At 40.5% G+C, this 18,239-nt stretch overlaps 1 protein-coding gene across 8 annotated transcripts in view; it reads left to right on the forward strand.

The window, feature by feature from the left end:
* The window catches only part of ACSL4 (acyl-CoA synthetase long chain family member 4), a 78,257-nt gene that overhangs the window by 43,520 nt on the left and 16,498 nt on the right, over nucleotides 1-18,239 (forward strand). For all 8 annotated transcript variants that reach the window (XM_040629195.1, XM_040629204.1, XM_040629211.1 and 5 more), the window contains 8 exons: nucleotides 1,173-1,282; nucleotides 1,398-1,536; nucleotides 6,352-6,502; nucleotides 6,657-6,780; nucleotides 9,262-9,333; nucleotides 13,048-13,187; nucleotides 14,097-14,269; nucleotides 16,286-16,360. In XM_040629195.1, coding sequence (XP_040485129.1) covers nucleotides 1,173-1,282; nucleotides 1,398-1,536; nucleotides 6,352-6,502; nucleotides 6,657-6,780; nucleotides 9,262-9,333; nucleotides 13,048-13,187; nucleotides 14,097-14,269; nucleotides 16,286-16,360 — 984 coding nt within the window. The remainder of the gene's footprint in view (nucleotides 1-1,172; nucleotides 1,283-1,397; nucleotides 1,537-6,351; nucleotides 6,503-6,656; nucleotides 6,781-9,261; nucleotides 9,334-13,047; nucleotides 13,188-14,096; nucleotides 14,270-16,285; nucleotides 16,361-18,239) is intronic.

The raw sequence follows: 18,239 nt of genomic DNA on the forward strand, positions 1-18,239 counted from the left end.
GAGCCAGTATGGGAATTGGTAGCTTAATGCAGATAGAATTTAGAGTTTTACTTTTCAGTTGGAAGTGGATTATACCTGAAGAACTTAGGGTTTGGAGGGGTTTTTTAGGGTGTGACTTACAAAATAATGATTAAAACAAGAAAAGAATCATTGCTTAGGATCATTCTAGTTCATTGCTTCACTTCGAGGCCTCCCCTTTGACCTATTCCATTTTACATGTGAAATGAGCACATAACAGCTTGAACTGACATTAGATATGTTGGCCAGAAAATAAAGTATAGGGTATATTCTTGACTCATAAGCATTTGCTTTTGCTGTTGTGCATGAAATTTTTTTTTAAAATTCAAAGTCCAGAACAGTGCCTACCACATACTAGGCCCTCAATTGTTTACTGAATGAAGAATACTACAAGTGTAGTATAGGAATCAAGAGTTTGTATCTCAAATAAAATGAATATGAAATGATCCCCTGTGTACCCATCACCCAGCTTCAACAATCAACAGCTTGTGAAAAGTCGCTCTTCTTAACCATGTTGCTGTTTTGGTTACCAGCCTAGAGCTGAATTTCCAGTCCGATTGAAGTTTAGCAGATGTCCCTTGATTCTAAGTGGTTTTGGTTCCAGCTTATGTTTCCTTTGTCTGGTAGCTCCTAAAGAGTAGATCTCCTTGGCCCACCTAGTTAAGGCGTGGAGGTCACCAATCAGTTTGGACATTGGGCCCACTAAAAAAACTCCCTAGAAGGAGTGAGGACATGATTCCATCTTGAGATCCTCAATCTGAAGATTCTCAAGGACTTACTCATTCTTTGGTGCTATAACCTGATATCACAGGGTAGTTCTAGGTGGGCTAGCTCTGACCTAAATTAAGAGTTCAGCCAGAAACTTATTGGCCTTGAGAATCTTGGTTGACTAATTTTTGAACAGTTGTGCTCTTCCAGTATTCCTGGGTTTCTTCAGGTTTAGGATGTTAGAATCCCTAGAATTGGCAAGGAAAAATTGGGGCTACCAGGAAGTTTCAGGCAACATTTAAAGGTAATAGCAGAGACTGTGAAATCAAATGACATTATAAAATGTCTTTGCATCCATGAGTGTACCCATCACAAAAGGCTGACTTAAATAATATATCTCATAAATGTTTATCATTTAACATATGTGTTTATGTTTTATTATGTAGTCGTGACTTTATATGCCACACTTGGCAAAGAAGCTGTAGTTCATGGGTTAAATGAATCTGAGGCTACCTACCTGATTACTAGTGTTGAACTTCTGGAAAGTAAACTTAAGGTAAATAAGAATTTTTCTTTGAATTCATGGGAGTGTTCTCTGACAGGAAAATGTCCAATAACTGAGTTTATTACAGGCCCACATGCAATAGCTGGATCTTTTTTCTGCTCAACAGACTGCATTGTCAGATATCAATTGTGTTAAACACATCATTTATGTGGACAATAAGACTATCAATAAAGCAGACTACCCTGAAGGATTTGAGATTCACAGCATGCAATCAGTAGAAGAGTTGGGATCCAAGCCAGACAACGGTAAGTAAAACAGTGAAAACAAAATTTATTCATCTATTTAAGGTTTAGTTCAGTAGGTTAGGAAAAGAAGTAATGCAAGTAAAAACCGTAAACTTCTTTGATTTAAAAATTTTTTAAAAATGTTTAAATGATCAAGACCATATGTGATTAAAGTTTTCTCTCCTTCTCTCCTCAAAGGTAACCAGTGTTTTAAAATTTACTATATAGTTAATGTAGTCAATGGTTCAGACTGAAGGCAGTCTGAACTTCCTTTTTCAGGTAACCCACAGTAACTTTCCAACTTGGACCTCATATAAAGAAAAGATCTCAGGCCTTCCATTCAGTAACCTTTTTTTTTTTAAATGCTTAACGCTAGTGATTTTAATGATGTCTCAGAGGATGCAAAAAGCTGTTTGCCAAGCTTATGCTCAGATTTTTTCTGCCACTGAGGTGGTTACTTGGTATTTCATTTGAAGCCGGTAGATACGCCTTGTGGCAAAATATCAATTGGTCATCAGGACAGAGGGTTGAGGAAATTAAATACTCCATTTAAATAGTTTCTTTATTCATGTTTAATGTGAAGATCACAAAACCCTACTAGATGAGGAAAGGATTCATTTTGTTTGGAGAAAACGTTGGTTGAACCACTGTTTAGCTTCTGAGGGTTTGACCATTAGGGACTGAACACATTTGCAGTGAGAGAGAAAGAGAGACTATAGAGCTCTTTACCCAGTGTGGAGAATGGCACAGAGGCTGAGATTTCACCCTACTTGCAAGCCAGTGAGTGAGCCTGCTGTAGCTTCTTGGAGGTCTGAGATCCCTGGGTCAGAGATGAAGGACAGTTTTGTATTCACTACAAATGCAGTAGCCAGCCTGTCAGCATTTGTGTTGCTTCCCCGCGCTCCAGTTTCCACAGGGCAACGCGAAGAGGGTTGGCATGGGACCCGTACCTGGCAACATGAATCATGTTACAGGAGAGCAACCGTGAGATTAGGGAGCCCAAACTTTTATAGAGGGTAGTATGACTGCCCTCTGCCCTGGAGGGAGGGAGGGAGGGAGAGAGAGAGATATTATTTTTATCGTACTGGACAGGAAGCACATCTACTCTTTAGCTCTAAAGGAAGATTTTTTTTAAGATTTTATTTATTTGACAGAGAGAGAGAGACAGCCAGAGAGAGAGGGAACATAAGCAGGGGGAGTGGGAAAGGAAGAAGCAGGCTCCCAGCAGAGGAGCCCGATGTGGGGCTCGATCCCAGGACCCTGGGATCACGCCCTGGGCCAAAGGCAGATGCTTAATGACTGAGCCACCCAGGCACCCCGCTCTAGAGGAAGATTCTATCTCCATCTTCCAAGGTTGTTTATTGTGCAGACATCCTTGAAAAGATGTTCTGGAGCCCAGTCATTGCCTTTGTTCACAAGATGTACAGAGAGAAACTCGAGACGCATAGAGAATTGTCTCTCAACACCAGGCTGACACTGCAAGATTGAGGTCACTTGGGAGGTCCTTATCGGTAGGGATCTGTTGTTGCCAATTCTGTGGATTCACCAAAGGATTTTGGTACAAAACTCTAGGGGGTATTAGTCCTCATAATTTTGTGTAAGCAGTGACCTGATAGACCACATATCCCACCTGGTTCCATTTATCTCTACAGTAATGAGACACATGCATTTTAGTCAGTAGTTGTTATGATAACAAGAAGTGAAGCATCACGGGGCGCCTGGGTGGCACAGCGGTTAAGCGTCTGCCTTCGGCTCAGGGCGTGATCCCGGTGTTCTGGGATCGAGCCCCACATCAGGCTCTTCCACTATGAGCCTGCTTCTTCCTCTCCCACTCCCTCTGCTTGTGTTCCCTCTCTCGCTGGCTGCCTCTATCTCTGTCGAATAAATAAAATCTTTAAAAAAAAAAAAAAAAAGAAGTGAAGCATCACATCGTGTCCTTAGACTGAGAAGAGCTTAGCATATCTACTGCTGCTGCTTCCATTAGTCAGCACAGAAAGGATACAGTTCTTTTTTGACGTGATTCTCTAAACTGACAGTAGATATCTTTTTTTTTTAAGTTGTATTTATCTAAATCACCTCTACACCCAGCATGGGACTCATGACCCTGAGATCAAGAGTCATATGCTCTTCCAACTGAGCCAGCCAGGTGCCCCAACAGTAGATATCTTTAAGGAGCATTAGCATGACTCAATTTAAGTATAACTTTATCTTTGATTATTTCAGTGGTAAATCACACTGCTTAAATTTTTCATTTAAACTGGTATGTAAAAGTATAATTCATTTTTAAACTGATTTTTAAAAAATAAAGTTTATTTTGTAGAACAGTTTTAGGTTCATCGCAAAATTGGGGGAAAGGTACAGAGATTTCCCATACACTCCCTGCCTCTACAATGCATAGGCTCCTCCATTTACCAACTTACCCCACCGGAGTAGTACATTTGTTACAATTCATAGATCTACTCTGACACATCATTATCACCCAAAGCCCATAGGTTACATCAGGGTTGACTCTCGGTACTGTACATTCTATAGGTTTGGACAAATGTATAATCATTACATCACCACTACAGTACCACTGCTACAGTCTCACCATTGCAGGAGCACAATTACAGTACCATAAATAATACAAACTGATTTTTAAAAAATCCACCCATCTTATGAAATGTTTATTTAATTCTGATAATAATATCTGTGTATTCTGGAATGGAAAGGAGGTTACTAGGTTACCACACCCCACCTTGAAAGTGGAAGCCTCAGTATGCTCTTTAAAATAAGCATGTTAGAACTGTAGAGTTGAAGAGGTCACTGACAGATCAAGTCAGCAACAGCAACAGCACACAAAGAAACTGAGGGAGGTGATGGAGAAGTCTGTTATCTTGATCGTGGCGATGGTATCACAGGGGTCTGCATATGTTCAGATCACCAAATTGTATATATGAAATATATGCAGTTTTTTTGTATATCAATTATACCTCCATAAAGCTGTTTAAAAAAAAATAGGAACAGTTTAGGTAAACATTATCTCTTCTCTGTAACACTTGTCAGTCCAGAGTAGATAAATTAACAGCAAGAAACAAATTTATGTCACACTGAAGTTCTAAAATATGGATACATACAGTGTCTGCTTTAAGGTGTGCATCTAGGCACTTAATAAACAGGGAGTTTCGATTTCACTCAACTGTTTGTTAGTATTGTGGAGTGACAAAAAGGTAATGTCGGTAATAGCAATTCTCTTTATTGGTAGGCTAGATACTTTCAAGTAACAATATTTACAGTTTTTCTAATTTACTTTCCCTGTGTATGACTGTTCTATTGTATTTATTGAAATGTAATTTGTTGTCTATTTAATCTAAACTCTTTAAGCTTGTGTATTACGTCTTTTTGATTTCATTTTTCCAAGAATGCATTTTTATTGTATTTTCTGAAAGGATCCATCCATAAATTATTGGTGGAGGGCAGAAAAGGTCCTCACCACGCATAGTTTGAAAAGCACGACTCTAGTGCAGGGTTTGGTAAATTACAGCCTGCTGACTGTTTCTGTAAATAAAGTTGGACTGGAACACCATCACAATTGTTTAACAAGTGTCTGTGGCTGGGTAGTTTTGGCAGAGACTATATGGCCCTCAAAGCCTAAAATATTTGCCGTCTGGTCCTTTGCAAAAAGAGTCTGCTGACCCCTGCTCAAGATGGCTGAGTCTAATCTGTCAGGAAGACCTCTCTACTTTCCTCTCCTAGTCATTCACTAAGCAAGGATCGCACTGGAGCTCAGGACCTTTAAGATGATTGAACACCCCTGCCTTCAGACAGAGGGCTAGAAGAAGTGAAGTTTAGAGACTATCTAGATATTATCTTTGATAGGGAATGGAGTGCTTATAAACCCCTCCACATGGTCTCTCTCTTTCGGTATCTGGAAATTCCTGTCGAATTTTGATTATACAGACTCAAAGTACGCTCCAATCCAGATAGGGCAATAAGCAGTAAATCTGGAAGATGCAGTAGAGTCCCAAAGCCAGACACACGACAAGTGCTCTAACTACAGGAGTGAGTGAGCGAGTGAGTCAGAGAGAAAGGACCACGATCTTACACCATTATTTTTATCTAACTGCACATTCAGTACTTTGAAAAAATGATTTCCTATACCAATTTCAAGAAGCAATGATAAAAACAGTAGAAAAGGTAATTTTGGTTTGGTGTTGTTTGGATTTTACTTGCTGCTTGGAATCTCATCTTAAAATAGTCTGTTAAATGTATAATGGTTATCTAACTCAGTGTCCATGGTTCAGTTATTGTAAAATAAAATTATTTTTATAAAAAGTTAAAAGATCAAGTCCAGTGGTTTCCAATCAGGGGTGTGTGTGAGTGTCATCTGTGGAGCCTTTGCTCCAGCCCAGACACAGAATCTTCTGAGCTAGGGACAAGAGATAGAGATGGTATTTTGGTCAAGTTCCACAGGTGATTCTCATGCCCGCCAGTGGTTAAGAACCACAGTCAGGTCCAACCGTCTCATTTTAAAGATGAGAAGACTGAGGCCTGAGGAGTTTGCCCACAATAGTCTTATCCTCCCGATTCTCCCAAGTCTCGGATAGCTTTCTACAACACTGCCAGAAAGGCAGGAGTAGACAGGGATTTGGCTGAGCATCCGGAAAATGGGCCAAATCGGGTTTGAAATTCTCACTGCAGGTAACCCGAATTTGATCGCCATTGTCGGGCCGATCATCCGTAGAGAGTATCTGTTTTACATAGTTTATCCCAATGCACACATCTAGAAATCTTCGTCTTCGTTTAGCAACTTCACTGTTAAAGTGAAGAAAATGTGGTGCTTTGTCGTTCATTTAGTGAGTGTCCCTCCAAATCGACCGAGCCCATCAGACATGGCCATTGTCATGTACACCAGTGGATCTACTGGCCGGCCCAAGGGAGTGATGATGCACCACAACAACCTGATAGCCGGCATGGCGGGCCAGTGCGAGAGGATCCCCGGCCTCGGGTAAGACGGGACTGCGCCCCGTGCCCTGTAGAAAGCAGAGCTCGCGGTTGGCCTCCTCTAAGCTCAGTCTGTATTATGACGACAAGGCTGTTGCTCTTCCTCATTACCCCACCGTTTTAAGAATGGCTAAAATGTTGCTCTTGTTTTGTTTCAGCCCAAAGGACACGTACATTGGCTACTTGCCTTTGGCTCACGTACTGGAATTGACGGCAGAGATATCTTGCTTTACCTATGGCTGTAGGATTGGATATTCTTCTCCGCTTACACTCTCTGACCAGGTGACAGGCTTTTTGCTCTATTGGCTCGATCGTATTAAGTTGCATTGTTTGGCTGACAACACAGTGCTGAAACCTGAGATGTTTTAATTCTGTGAAAGCATTCTCCTTGACTTCAAAAAGAGCTCCTGTGAGCAAATATGAAGCTATGGGAAAGAATCTTGTGGATTTGTTAGCATCTGTTTAAACGATTTGGAAATGAATGGTTCATCTTGTCTTGCTTGGATTTTGGTTCTGGATAGCCAGGATAGAGAATATAAAGGCTCTGAGCCTTTTGGACGCATTATCCATCAACAGTGGTAGGTTTGGGGGAGGAGGTGTGGTGGTAGGATTGTGGCCTGGTTTTGCTCTTGAGTTTTCTCTAGCACTGTGCTGTCAACTGCGTTAGTCCCTAGCCACATACTGAGGTAAAGATCATTAAAATTAGATGAGAAAAATTTCGTTTCTCAGTTGCTCTAGGCACATTTCAGAGTCTCAGTAGCTGCATGTCCTAGTGGCTACCCCGTTGGACAGCACAGGTACCAAACATTTCCACCATCATGGCAAGTTCTGTTGCCTATCCAAAGGCAGCCCTCAGCTTTGCGCCCTGAGTCTGGGTTCTCCCTTCTCCCTGGTGTTCACAGTAGGAAGACCAACAATGAGTAGAGCTGACTCATGTACTTTAAGCCCATTTGAAATTACACATCCACTGCCTACTAATAAATGGGACTTGATCTAGTCAAGTTAAAATAGACCTGTCAGTAAGACGGGGGCTTGGATTGTAAAACAAAATTTTTAGAAAACTTTGTAATGTTAAAAAAAAAAAAGAAGAAGAAAGAAAGATCTGTGATGATTACATTTCAGTGCACTGTAGTGGGGTTTTCTTATTTTAGAAATGTTTTCAAAATGTGAAAAAACATTTCAATAGGCTTTGAGTATGATTCCCCCCCGGGATGTTCTGAAAACAGTCGCCTCCGTGTAGGGAAGGGGGCGGATGGAGTGAATGCCTCACCTACCTTTTTAATGAACTTTATAAGAAAGAGTCTCAATCTTACCAGGAATCTAAAACCCAGGAATCTCCCTCACATTGGAAATCAGATAATTGTGATGTTGTCCTAACTAGGGTTATTGCAATCGTACGTAATAAGACGAGAGAACTGATACCATTACTGAGAGTAAGAAAGAGAGAGAGAAAGGGCTCCTTGTGGCTACTGCTACCCTGGAACAGCTCTCTAAAACAACAAATGGTCAGCACCACATGGAAGGCAGCTCTCTCTCGAAGGACATAAGAGCCCATCTTTCTCCCTACAAGGCAGCCCTCCCGTGTGTGGTATGCATGTGTGGGGGTAGATTTCCACTTGCAAATGTGCACATGCTTGCACATATGTAAAACAATAAGTAGTTATTTTATTTCCTTTATCCATCTTAAAGAAAAGTAGGATAAAAGCAATCGAGTTCTATCAGCAGAACCTTCCGTATGACGAGGCTGGTGCTACCTGGCAGGTCACACTATTTCTTAAGAGCTGGTTTTCTTCCTGCGTCAGCACAACTAACACAGTCTACACCTAAACTTACAGACTAGTGAACTGCATTAGAACAGATTCTTATTTTCACTTTTTATTTTTAAATTTTATTTATTTTTTTTAGAGAGGGGGGAGCAGAGGGGCAAGGAGAGAGAGAGAATCTGAAACAGGCTCCACACCCAGCTCGTGAGCCTGACGTGGGGCTCAATCTCACAACCCTGAGATCATGACAGGAGCTGAAATCAAGAGTCTGACACTTAACCGACAGAGCCACTCAGGCGCCCCAGCAGAGTTTTATTTTCATCTCCCCTTTTCAGTGGGCTCCTTTATCATTGTTTCTACCTGCTGATCTGACGTTTGAAATCCCAGACAGTACTTAGGTGTGTAAGAAGGAAAAGAGAAGAAAAGAAGTAGTACGTACACACTGACATATGTTTGTGCATATTCCCCGTGGTCACTGGCAGTGTCTTCAGTACCCTGTCAACCAAAATGTTATCAAATGAGTACTTTTGTATGATGTTAATTGACATCAGTGACTTTGAGAGGTGGCTTTACCATGTGGCTCATCAAAGAAAGTTAAAAGTATCTTCAATTTTGTTTTAGTGCTCAGTCTACCTTAGTTGAGGGCTTCTGTTTTTCCTTTTTTTTTTTCCCTAATGGATGGTTTGTGCTGTGTTTGATATGTCTGTAAATAAGAATGCTCAATGTACCAGAATATCCCACTCTCCTTCATTCCGAATCAGCGTTTTCCCCCTAAAGAAGGCTGAAAGGTGCTAGAAGAAATAATCTCCTGGCTAAGGCACTAAAGCACTTATGCTTTAGACTTTTGTAGGTTATAATAGTTCTAACCGATAACTCCCAGAGCAGTGGAAGATCAAATTCCACGTGTAAATTTCTGTCACTGTCATCGTTAATATTCGAATTACAGCATTTTTTGCGAATGTTGGTTTTCCTGATCCTATTTACTTTTTCTTTGCTGTAGTCCAGCAAAATTAAAAAAGGAAGCAAAGGAGACTGTACTGTACTGAAGCCGACACTCATGGCCGCTGTTCCGGTGAGTACAGAATGTAAATGTGCTTCATTGCTCACACTTGGACTTTTTAAAGGCAATACCCTTAGGGATTTGTGTACAGTTTTAAATTTTAATTTTCCTGTGTTGAAATCATGGCAGCTGTGTTCATTAAAAGCTTTGATAAGGTATTGGAAAGGATGAAATGACAAGCTTCTGAAATGTATGCCTGCTAGTGTTGCCGATACTTGAAAATTAGGGGCTGAAAATGACCTGAGTTCAGATCACGTCCTGTGAGCATTTAAGGTTTCAAGGGTTTTTGTTTCATCACAAATTTTAAAAAATGGAGGGAACATAGGCCATCCCAGAGAACTGAAGCAGCACATCCAAGGTTATGGAATGAGTCTCGAATCTGAGCCTCCCGACTCTTACAGTGAGCAGGAAAACTGGCACTGGAGAGAGCTTCCAAAGAGAAAAGATGATTTCTAGATTTTTAAAATCCTTATGTGAAATAGTGCCTTTTACGAAAAGGAGGACGTTACAGTTTTTTGCCCCCCCCCTTTTAAAGATTTTTTAAAATTTGTTAGGACAGAGAGCACAAGCGGCCGGGGGGCGGGGGGATCAGGACAGAGAGGGAGAAGCAGACTCCCCGCTGAGCAGGGAGCCCGACAGGGGGCTCGATCCCAGGTCCCTGGAATCATGACCTGAGCCGAAGCAGACGCTTAACCAACTGAGCCACCCAGGTGCCCTGTTTTTGGCCTTTTAATATTAAATTCTGAAATATTTAACACAATGTTTCAAATTTGCATGGTCCAATATATTCTAGCACTTTTAGGATCAGAAACTCCAGTGGGACTGTGTATCATGACTTGCATGTATTATGATCAGATTTTAAGTCTTATCCCAATATCTTTCTCAGAACTATTTTTGTACACGGAAAGTCAGAGATTAGATCATGAAGTGTTCGGCCCAAGTTTTCTAAGAATTAGGAAGTTACTTCGTTGTTTTAGCTTTTAATTACAAAATTACCAAATAACCAAGGAATTAGGATAGGTCTGAGCATGCCTTTGCCTTTTTGTTTAGAGGTGCTGTAGAATTCAGCACGTTTACAAATGGAAGGAAGCTTCTCATTACTCACAGTACTTCCTGTGTCCCAGGCACTGCTCAAGTGCTTCAGATGGATTATCTCACTTAATCCTCCCTAAGACTCTGCTAGCTGGTCCTGTTTTTCCAGTTTTATAGAGGGAAAAAACTTGCCTGAGGTCACAGAGCCCATAGGTGCTAAAGTGCTAAAGTTCAAGTGTGAACTGAATTGTCTTAACTACTATGCTTATCTATTTAGGATTGTTTCGTTTTGGGCAACAGTATTTTGGCTTTATTACCCAAAGTACAGGAATCCCTAGTAAACCTTATTGGAGAACATAAGGAAAGAAAAGGGCCAAGGACTATAGGAAGTAATGTCAATTTAGGCCTAAAGGATAAGCAGGAGTTAGCTGGTATGCTGTGTATCTTCTAGTTGTCTGTTGTCCATTCTTCTTTGTGTCTTGGAAGGCTAACTTCTGTGGATGAATTACTAGGGCTTCCTGGCCTTCTGATTGCTGGTTGGGTTCAGTCCATTACTGGCACTCAGGAGAGATCACAGGGGCTGGGGGGGTGTGGAGTTTGCATACTTACTGCCTTTGCTCCTTCCCTGCTGGGCTGTGGTTTGGGGAAGTTGTCAGGAGCGCATTGGATAGTCTCTTTCCCATTGGCTTTAACCAGGTCTTGCCCATGGCTATAGTCCTTACTGGGCTCCAATCATACTTCTCTCTACTTACTTCTTCAGGCCTAGGGATAGTAAGCAATCTCCCATGTTGCTGATCCATTGATGCTTCACTCAACTTTGTTGTTCCCTTCGCTCTTCTTACTCCTCTATAAATAGGCCTTAAAAAATCTTTTTTTTTTTTTTTTTTACTGAGAATTGGTAGATTCTATTATCTGTGTTAGTTTCTTTCCTGGTCAGAATAAAAGATCCATTTAGTATTGTGTATTCACAGAGAGAATTTAGAATAAATCACTGCTGCTTGTAAGCAGTGACTCAGTTGAACATCATGTAATTATTAGGTTGAAGTAAAGGGTGACTTAATGTGCTAACAATAAATCCTGCCAACTTGTTGCAACTGTATTGTTTGTGTTCCTTCCTCACTGAGGCCACTTCGCCTATGACTCGTATCTACTGGAAGGAGCAGTGGAGGTAGTTCTCACACAGCTGTCTCGCTCCCGTATGCTTTTTTCCACCCAACATCCCATTCACTTTTTTAAGAGGGATAGTTACAGGATATTAAAGTCCTTGTAGGGAACTTCTGGAATTTCTCAGTCACAGATCTAGACAAATATTTCAGTTCTGTAATAATGATTCCATCTGTGGAAATGGACAGAACAACACTGTACCATGCTTGAATGCTGGGGTAGCCTCTCTGCACCCCTGCTAGCTTTATTGAGATACAATGATGTAACATTGTGTCAGTTTAGGGTATACAGTGTGATGATTTGACATATGTATATATTGTGAAATGATTACTGTAATAATGTTACTTAACACACCCATCACCTCATGTAGTTACCGTGTGTGTGTGTGTGTGTGTGTGTGTGTGTGTGTGTGATGAGAACATTGAAGACCTACTCCTTTAGCAACTTGCGAATATACAATACAGTCTTGTTAGCTGTAGTTACCTTGCTGTGCCATACATTACATCCTCAGGACTTAACTCATCTTCTACCTGTAAGTTTGTACCCTTGGACCAACATCTCCCTATTTCCCCCACCCCCTAGCTTCTGGCAATAACCAGTCTACTCTCTTTTGCTGAGTTTGGCTCTTTTCAATTCCATGTACAAGTGAGATCATACAGTATTTGTCTTTTTCCGTCTACCTTATTTCATGTAGCATAATGCAAGAGATGGTTTTGTTGTCTTCATTTCTGAATGGCTCTATTCTGATATCCAAAGAGCCATTCATAAAACCATTCATTGTAGCACAACTTAATTTATACTAATTGCTAGTTTAAATATTTTAAACCAGGCATTTATAAATAGATGTGTTTTGTGCAACAATTTGTATTAATTTGTGCTAAGTCATTTCAAGGAAACATTTAGTGATAGTCTGGGCTTTTTTGCTTGTCTGTTTTGTTTTTATATATTATCTTGGGAGTCACTATATCCCAAACCTAGTCCTACTTTTAATTTTCCAAGGAGCCATGAGCAAGAATCCTATTCTTTTTTGTTATCTTAGCTTCTATTGAAAGGGAATCAAAATGCCTAAATTATAGGGACATAAAACTCTAGGAAACTCTGTATGTAAACTCTTCTTAGAAGCGCTGTAAATCTCTCTGCTGTGTTCTAAGAGTCACAAGGTAGTAGTGAGAAAAACATCAGGATTAGATTCAACATAGTTGGGTGTTCTGGTGCTATTTGAAAATAAGTGCATATATTTGAAAGAAAATAATTTAAAAAGGTTTTTATGTGGGAGGGGAATGAATTATTTACACTCTAGTTAACATTTTTAAAGATTTTTAGAGAAACTTAGTTTATAGAACTGAAAAACCCCTATACTTGTCGCTGGTCTTTTTGAAATCGTGAACAAGTAAAGTCAGTGAAATTAATTATATAATAAACATAACCATTTTTACCTAAGATGTTGTAAGCAAGGTGTCTTCAACTAAAGACCGACTCAGTGTTGGTGTAATTCTTTTCAGGTTATTGACTGTTTTGCTTACCTTTTAGGAAATCATGGATAGAATTTATAAGAACGTTATGAGCAAAGTCCAAGAGATGAATTATATTCAGAAAACGCTGTTCAAGATAGGGTATGATTACAAATTAGAACAGATCAAAAAGGGATACGATGCACCACTTTGCAACCTGTAAGTACATTTCATAGACTCCGTAGTGTGAGCCTTTAGATCTTTTGTGTTTTTACAACTGGAAGCTGAAAAAGTAACTGGCAAGTTAATTTCCTTTGAGCATCACCACCATCACCATAAGCTTGCATTTCCCTTTTACTCGCTTCTAACGCTCATTGCTTACACAGCCAACACAGAGGACCCTCAACTCTGATCATGGCAATTTAACAAATTTTAATAATTGAATAAATATTTAAGATTCAATGATAAAATTCCGTCTTGTGAAGAAAAACTAGACTTTCGAATCAAGACATTCGAGTTTAAAAAGCGTCATGTCTAACTGAAAGCGATACTCAAGATTTTATTCTGCGTGAAGGTTTCCAATGTATTGTCTTCATAAAACAGTATAATAAGTATGTGAATATAAAAGCTATTTAAAATGCAGTGCTGGGGGGGTGGAGATGGGAAAACATTTTTCATTAAGAGAGAGATAAGTCGATAACTAAATGTTCTCAAGAGAACTGTGATTTATTTTCCTTTGACGACATCATTTTCTTTCATTTACTGTATGTCAAAGCAATTTCCCAAACACCGCACTCTTTTTTGCATTTTCTGGCATTTTTAAAAAGTACAGCGGACACATAACGTTCCTGTAGTTTCAGGCGTGTCACATAAGGACTTGACCCCTCTGTACGTTATGCTGGTCTCACCACAAACATAGCTACCATGTGGCATCTTCTGGCATTTTTTTCCAAAGCGTTATTAGTTGTCACTTTGTCAACCTCTCATTAATTACCACCATGGTTCTCAAACTTAGGTGTCCAGCCCAAGTTGAACAATCTTGCTCAGAGCTTATAAATTAGGATGTCACCAGGAATAATGTATGCATGTATTAAAATGATCCCCCCCCCCTTTTTTCATTTTTTCCAGGTTACTGTTTAAGAAGGTGAAGGCTTTGCTGGGAGGGAACGTCCGCATGATGCTGTCTGGTGGAGCGCCGCTGTCTCCGCAGACACACCGGTTCATGAATGTCTGCTTCTGCTGCCCTGTGGGCCAGGGTTATGGACTCACAGAATCCTGTGGTGCTGGGACAGTTACTGAAGGTAAGTGCTGGTAACGTGGCAAATAATTCGACGTTAGTCACTACTGACAAAACCCATTTGCATTAGCTTTAGGAACCGTGGTATTTTTATACCTTGTAAGTGGTATCAGATTCCAGGCAAACCTGAGTAGTTTTAGTAACTTTTAATGGAACTATCATGAGTACCCTTTTATTTTTAAGCCTTGTAAATATTTATGCCATTTTGTCAGTCCTCAGAATTCTGTCACCCCGGGCCTTCGATCTTTTCTCTCTAAATGATTACTTCCTTGGAGAGCTGCACTCTTGGAATAAAGTATCATTTTTAGGCCCCCTCTTGAATGTATATTCCTGCCCTGACTTCTTGTTTGTTTTCTCTTCTGTTATTTTCATCATCCTGCGGCAGGGTTTCTCAACTTTGGCACTACTGAAATTTTGAACCAAGTAGTTCTTTATTGTTCAGGCTCTCCGGAGCCTTATAAGATGTTCAGCAGCTGGATGGAAACCAGGAGTAACTCACTCCTCCCAGTTGTGGCAGTGGAACAACTAGAAACATTACCAAATATCCCCCGAGGGGCCAAATCATTCTGGGCTGGGAAACACTGGGTATAGTGACGTTGTTTTGGATGAGCCCACTTCCGCTTTAAACTTATTGTGTCCAAAATCAGTGCCAGCAACCCAGACCATCTCTCCACCTCACCAATTGTTTGCGACGGTGGTATTGCCATCCTAAAGTCATTCAGGGCATTGGCTTTGAAGTCACCTAGTTAAATATCTTTAACTTTGATCAGATCCTCCCACTTCTTCATTGGGTTGTTCCCTCCCCTGCGTGCCACCTCTGGCGTCCAGCCTTTCGTGACTTCACACTGCTCTGAGGTAATAGCCTTGCGCCTGCTGCGCCTGCCTCTGTCAGAGCACTTCCGATGGGTCCTGTGTGATTGTGTTAGCCGCCTCCACCTCTAACCCTGCTTCATGCCTGGCGAACCGAGCTTTCCAGACATCTTTGATCTGGCGCCATTGAACCCATTGTTGTTTTCCATTATTTCCCACAGCTCCATGTACCTGGCTGTGCTCTCCAGACAAGTCAGTTTTCTTACTCTTTCTCATATGGGCATTCTTGCTCTCACCGCTCTGTATTTTCTGTTCCCTTCTCTTAGAATGCCCCTTTGGCTAACTGGTCACAGCTGCCTTTTCATGCCCAACTCTTCAGTTAAGTCCTTCCCAATTTTACATTGATGTTTCTAGTCTCTCAGGTACCATTGTGCTCACTTTCAGTACCATGCAGTTGACTATTTATTTAAATGTGCTCTCAATTGTTTCACATGCATTTTGGCCCAGGTAGTTTGTTTGTAAGCTCACTGGGGGAAAAGTCTCCTATCCTTTATGTGTTTTCTCTTTTCAGTGTTTAATATAATGCTAGGTACATTATTGGCTATCTATTAATACTTGATTATGGATAGCAGTACTTCCAGATTACAAAAGGAGAATATCATCATCATCGTCATCATCATGTTTGGTGGTAATAGCTAATGTTTATTGAAAACTTAGTTTGTGCTGGGACGTGTTAAGCATCTTCCGTGCATCATCTCATTTAATCCCTACAGCATATCCTTGTTAAGAAGTACGTTTTTTTACTATCCCCATTTAATAGATGAGGAAATGGAGGCTTAGTGGGGTTAAGTAATTTGTCCAAGTCCCACAGCCAGTCAGTAAGTGGTAGAGAAGGAATTCCACTCCAAGTCTGTCTTCCTGGAATCCTAGGTAGATAATGGTGGAGCCAGCTCTCCTCCTTTAACAGTGGTTTTTGTACTTAATTATCTGAAATTCACCCGTGAGAAGCAGAAATGATGTAACAACCCTGGAATTGATTGCACTGTTGAAATGAAGTTGAAGTATCAAAACCCTGACCACACTTGGCACTGCACTCACAATGGCCTCTCTTTTGTCATCTGTGAGACTCTGGCTCGGACTCCAGTATTCCTGGTCTCACGTGGGTCTGAAATGTGGTATGCTAACATCTTTATTGCATTTTCCCTTGTAGTTACTGACTATACTACTGGCAGAGTTGGAGCCCCTCTCATTTGCTGTGAAATTAAGCTAAAAGACTGGCAGGAAGGTAAGAATTTTATGACAAGCTCTACTGGTTCTAGATACATTGAAAACCACCATGAGCCTCAAGATAGCCAGTGTTACGTTGTCTGTGGTAGCATGTGAGTCTTTGCTGTTGCGTGTTCCCTGTGCTTTCTTTCTCCTCAGATAAAATCTTTAGGTTCTGAAGAGGAAAAGAAAATCTCTGGAATCTAGGCATGGTGATTCTGCACTTGAGAATACTTGATGGTAAAGAGGAAAAACTTTCTTATGGGGCATTCCCTGGGTTTGGAGAAGGGTTTGGAGAATCATCCTATCTTTTAAAGCTCAACTTTACTAGTGAGGAGGTTGGAGCTGGGAAATGAAACCCCAGATTTTTAGGGGCTAGAGTGACTGATCACACACACTCACACACACGCACACCCAACCCCTTAGCTCTTGACCCCAGCAAACGTTTTCACAGTTCAGACTCAATTCTCCAGCTATTTGTATAATTTTATTTTTATATGTGACTGCAAAGGGAAGCCTGCACTTTACAGACATTGGTGATAATCCTTTTTATTAATCAGCTGAAGGCAAAAAGTAAACCAGTCTTCCTGACGAAATTGTGAAAAATACTAAATATGTGCATTAACTGCAAAATAATTAACAGCCTGTCCTTGCCAGGTAAGGCAAAAGTAATTAAAAAGCTTATGGTTTTGAAAGGGAGTATTCACCTAGGGATGGAGCCATAGACTGAAAATTTAAAGGACCAGTTAGTTACCTCCTAGGACAATTCCCCTAGGTTGTTCCAACCCAAGAAAATGAATGGGCTTTATCTGACATAAACTTGAAGTTCCTGAAGTTGTTTCTCTTCTGTGACTTTCTTATGATGTCCATTATTGTCAGTGCTCCATGAGCAAATGGCCACTTCTTCTCAAAAACCACATTTAAAATCCAGTTGCATTCCCAAGAGTTTTGCATCTTGGGAATAAGTCCTCCCACAGTCATGCTGTTCCAGTTTGAGGATGGAGATCTGAAGAGAATGTAGGGAATATAGGTCTGGCTGGATTGAGTCTCAGCATCACAATTGTTTTTACTAGATGGGTTATTTATGAGGCAGTGAAATCAGAGAAACAAGGTGTATCGTTACAACTTGGTAAGGCAAATTGTGCCTCTTGAATTTTTATTTTCTGATTTTTTGGTATTGTGCCTTAATGTCCATTTGGGGGAGTGGGTACATTTTTGCAAATGTATTTGGAGTTTTCCTTGCTATGAAGGAACCCTTGCTTTCTATAACAGGAATGATCTTAATGTTTTACGTACAGTGGGTTTTGTCCAATTCAAGTACTGACTAGTTTAAAAATTTTAAGAGCAGCTTTGATTCTTTTAGGACATAAAATCCAATCAACATCTCAGGTTATGAATTCAGATTTTTGTATATTTCCCTTAAAGTCAGCTTTATTCAGTAATAAATAGGTAATGAGTGGTGGTAAGATATTTTAGAATTATTGTCAATTATTTCAGTGTTCTAACTTTTAAAGTTGTGACTGATCATAGGCAAAGTTAAGAAAATAAACTTTCCCTCCTGTTTCTCCTAGCCTCCCTTTCCCTCTCACTTAATGGTGTTGCCTTTGGTAGGCATTTCCTCCCTGCTCTCCTGTATTAAAACCAAAAAAAAAAACAAAACAAAAAAAAAAAAGAGGGGACCCTGGGTGGCTCAGTCAGTTAAGCATCTGCCTTCAGCTCAGGTCATGATCTCAGGGTCCTGGGATCTAGCCCCACGTGGGGCTCCCTTGCTCAGCGGGGATTTTGCTTCTCTCTCTGCCCCTCTCCCCCACTCATGCTCTCTCTCGAGATCTCTGTCGAAAATAAATAAATGAAATCTTTAAGAGAGAGAGAGAGAGAGAGAGAGAGAGAGAGAGAGA

Source organism: Ursus maritimus (assembly GCF_017311325.1).
Source record: "Ursus maritimus isolate PB19 chromosome X unlocalized genomic scaffold, ASM1731132v1 scaffold_X1, whole genome shotgun sequence".
In the NCBI taxonomy this organism is placed as follows: domain Eukaryota; kingdom Metazoa; phylum Chordata; class Mammalia; order Carnivora; family Ursidae; genus Ursus; species Ursus maritimus.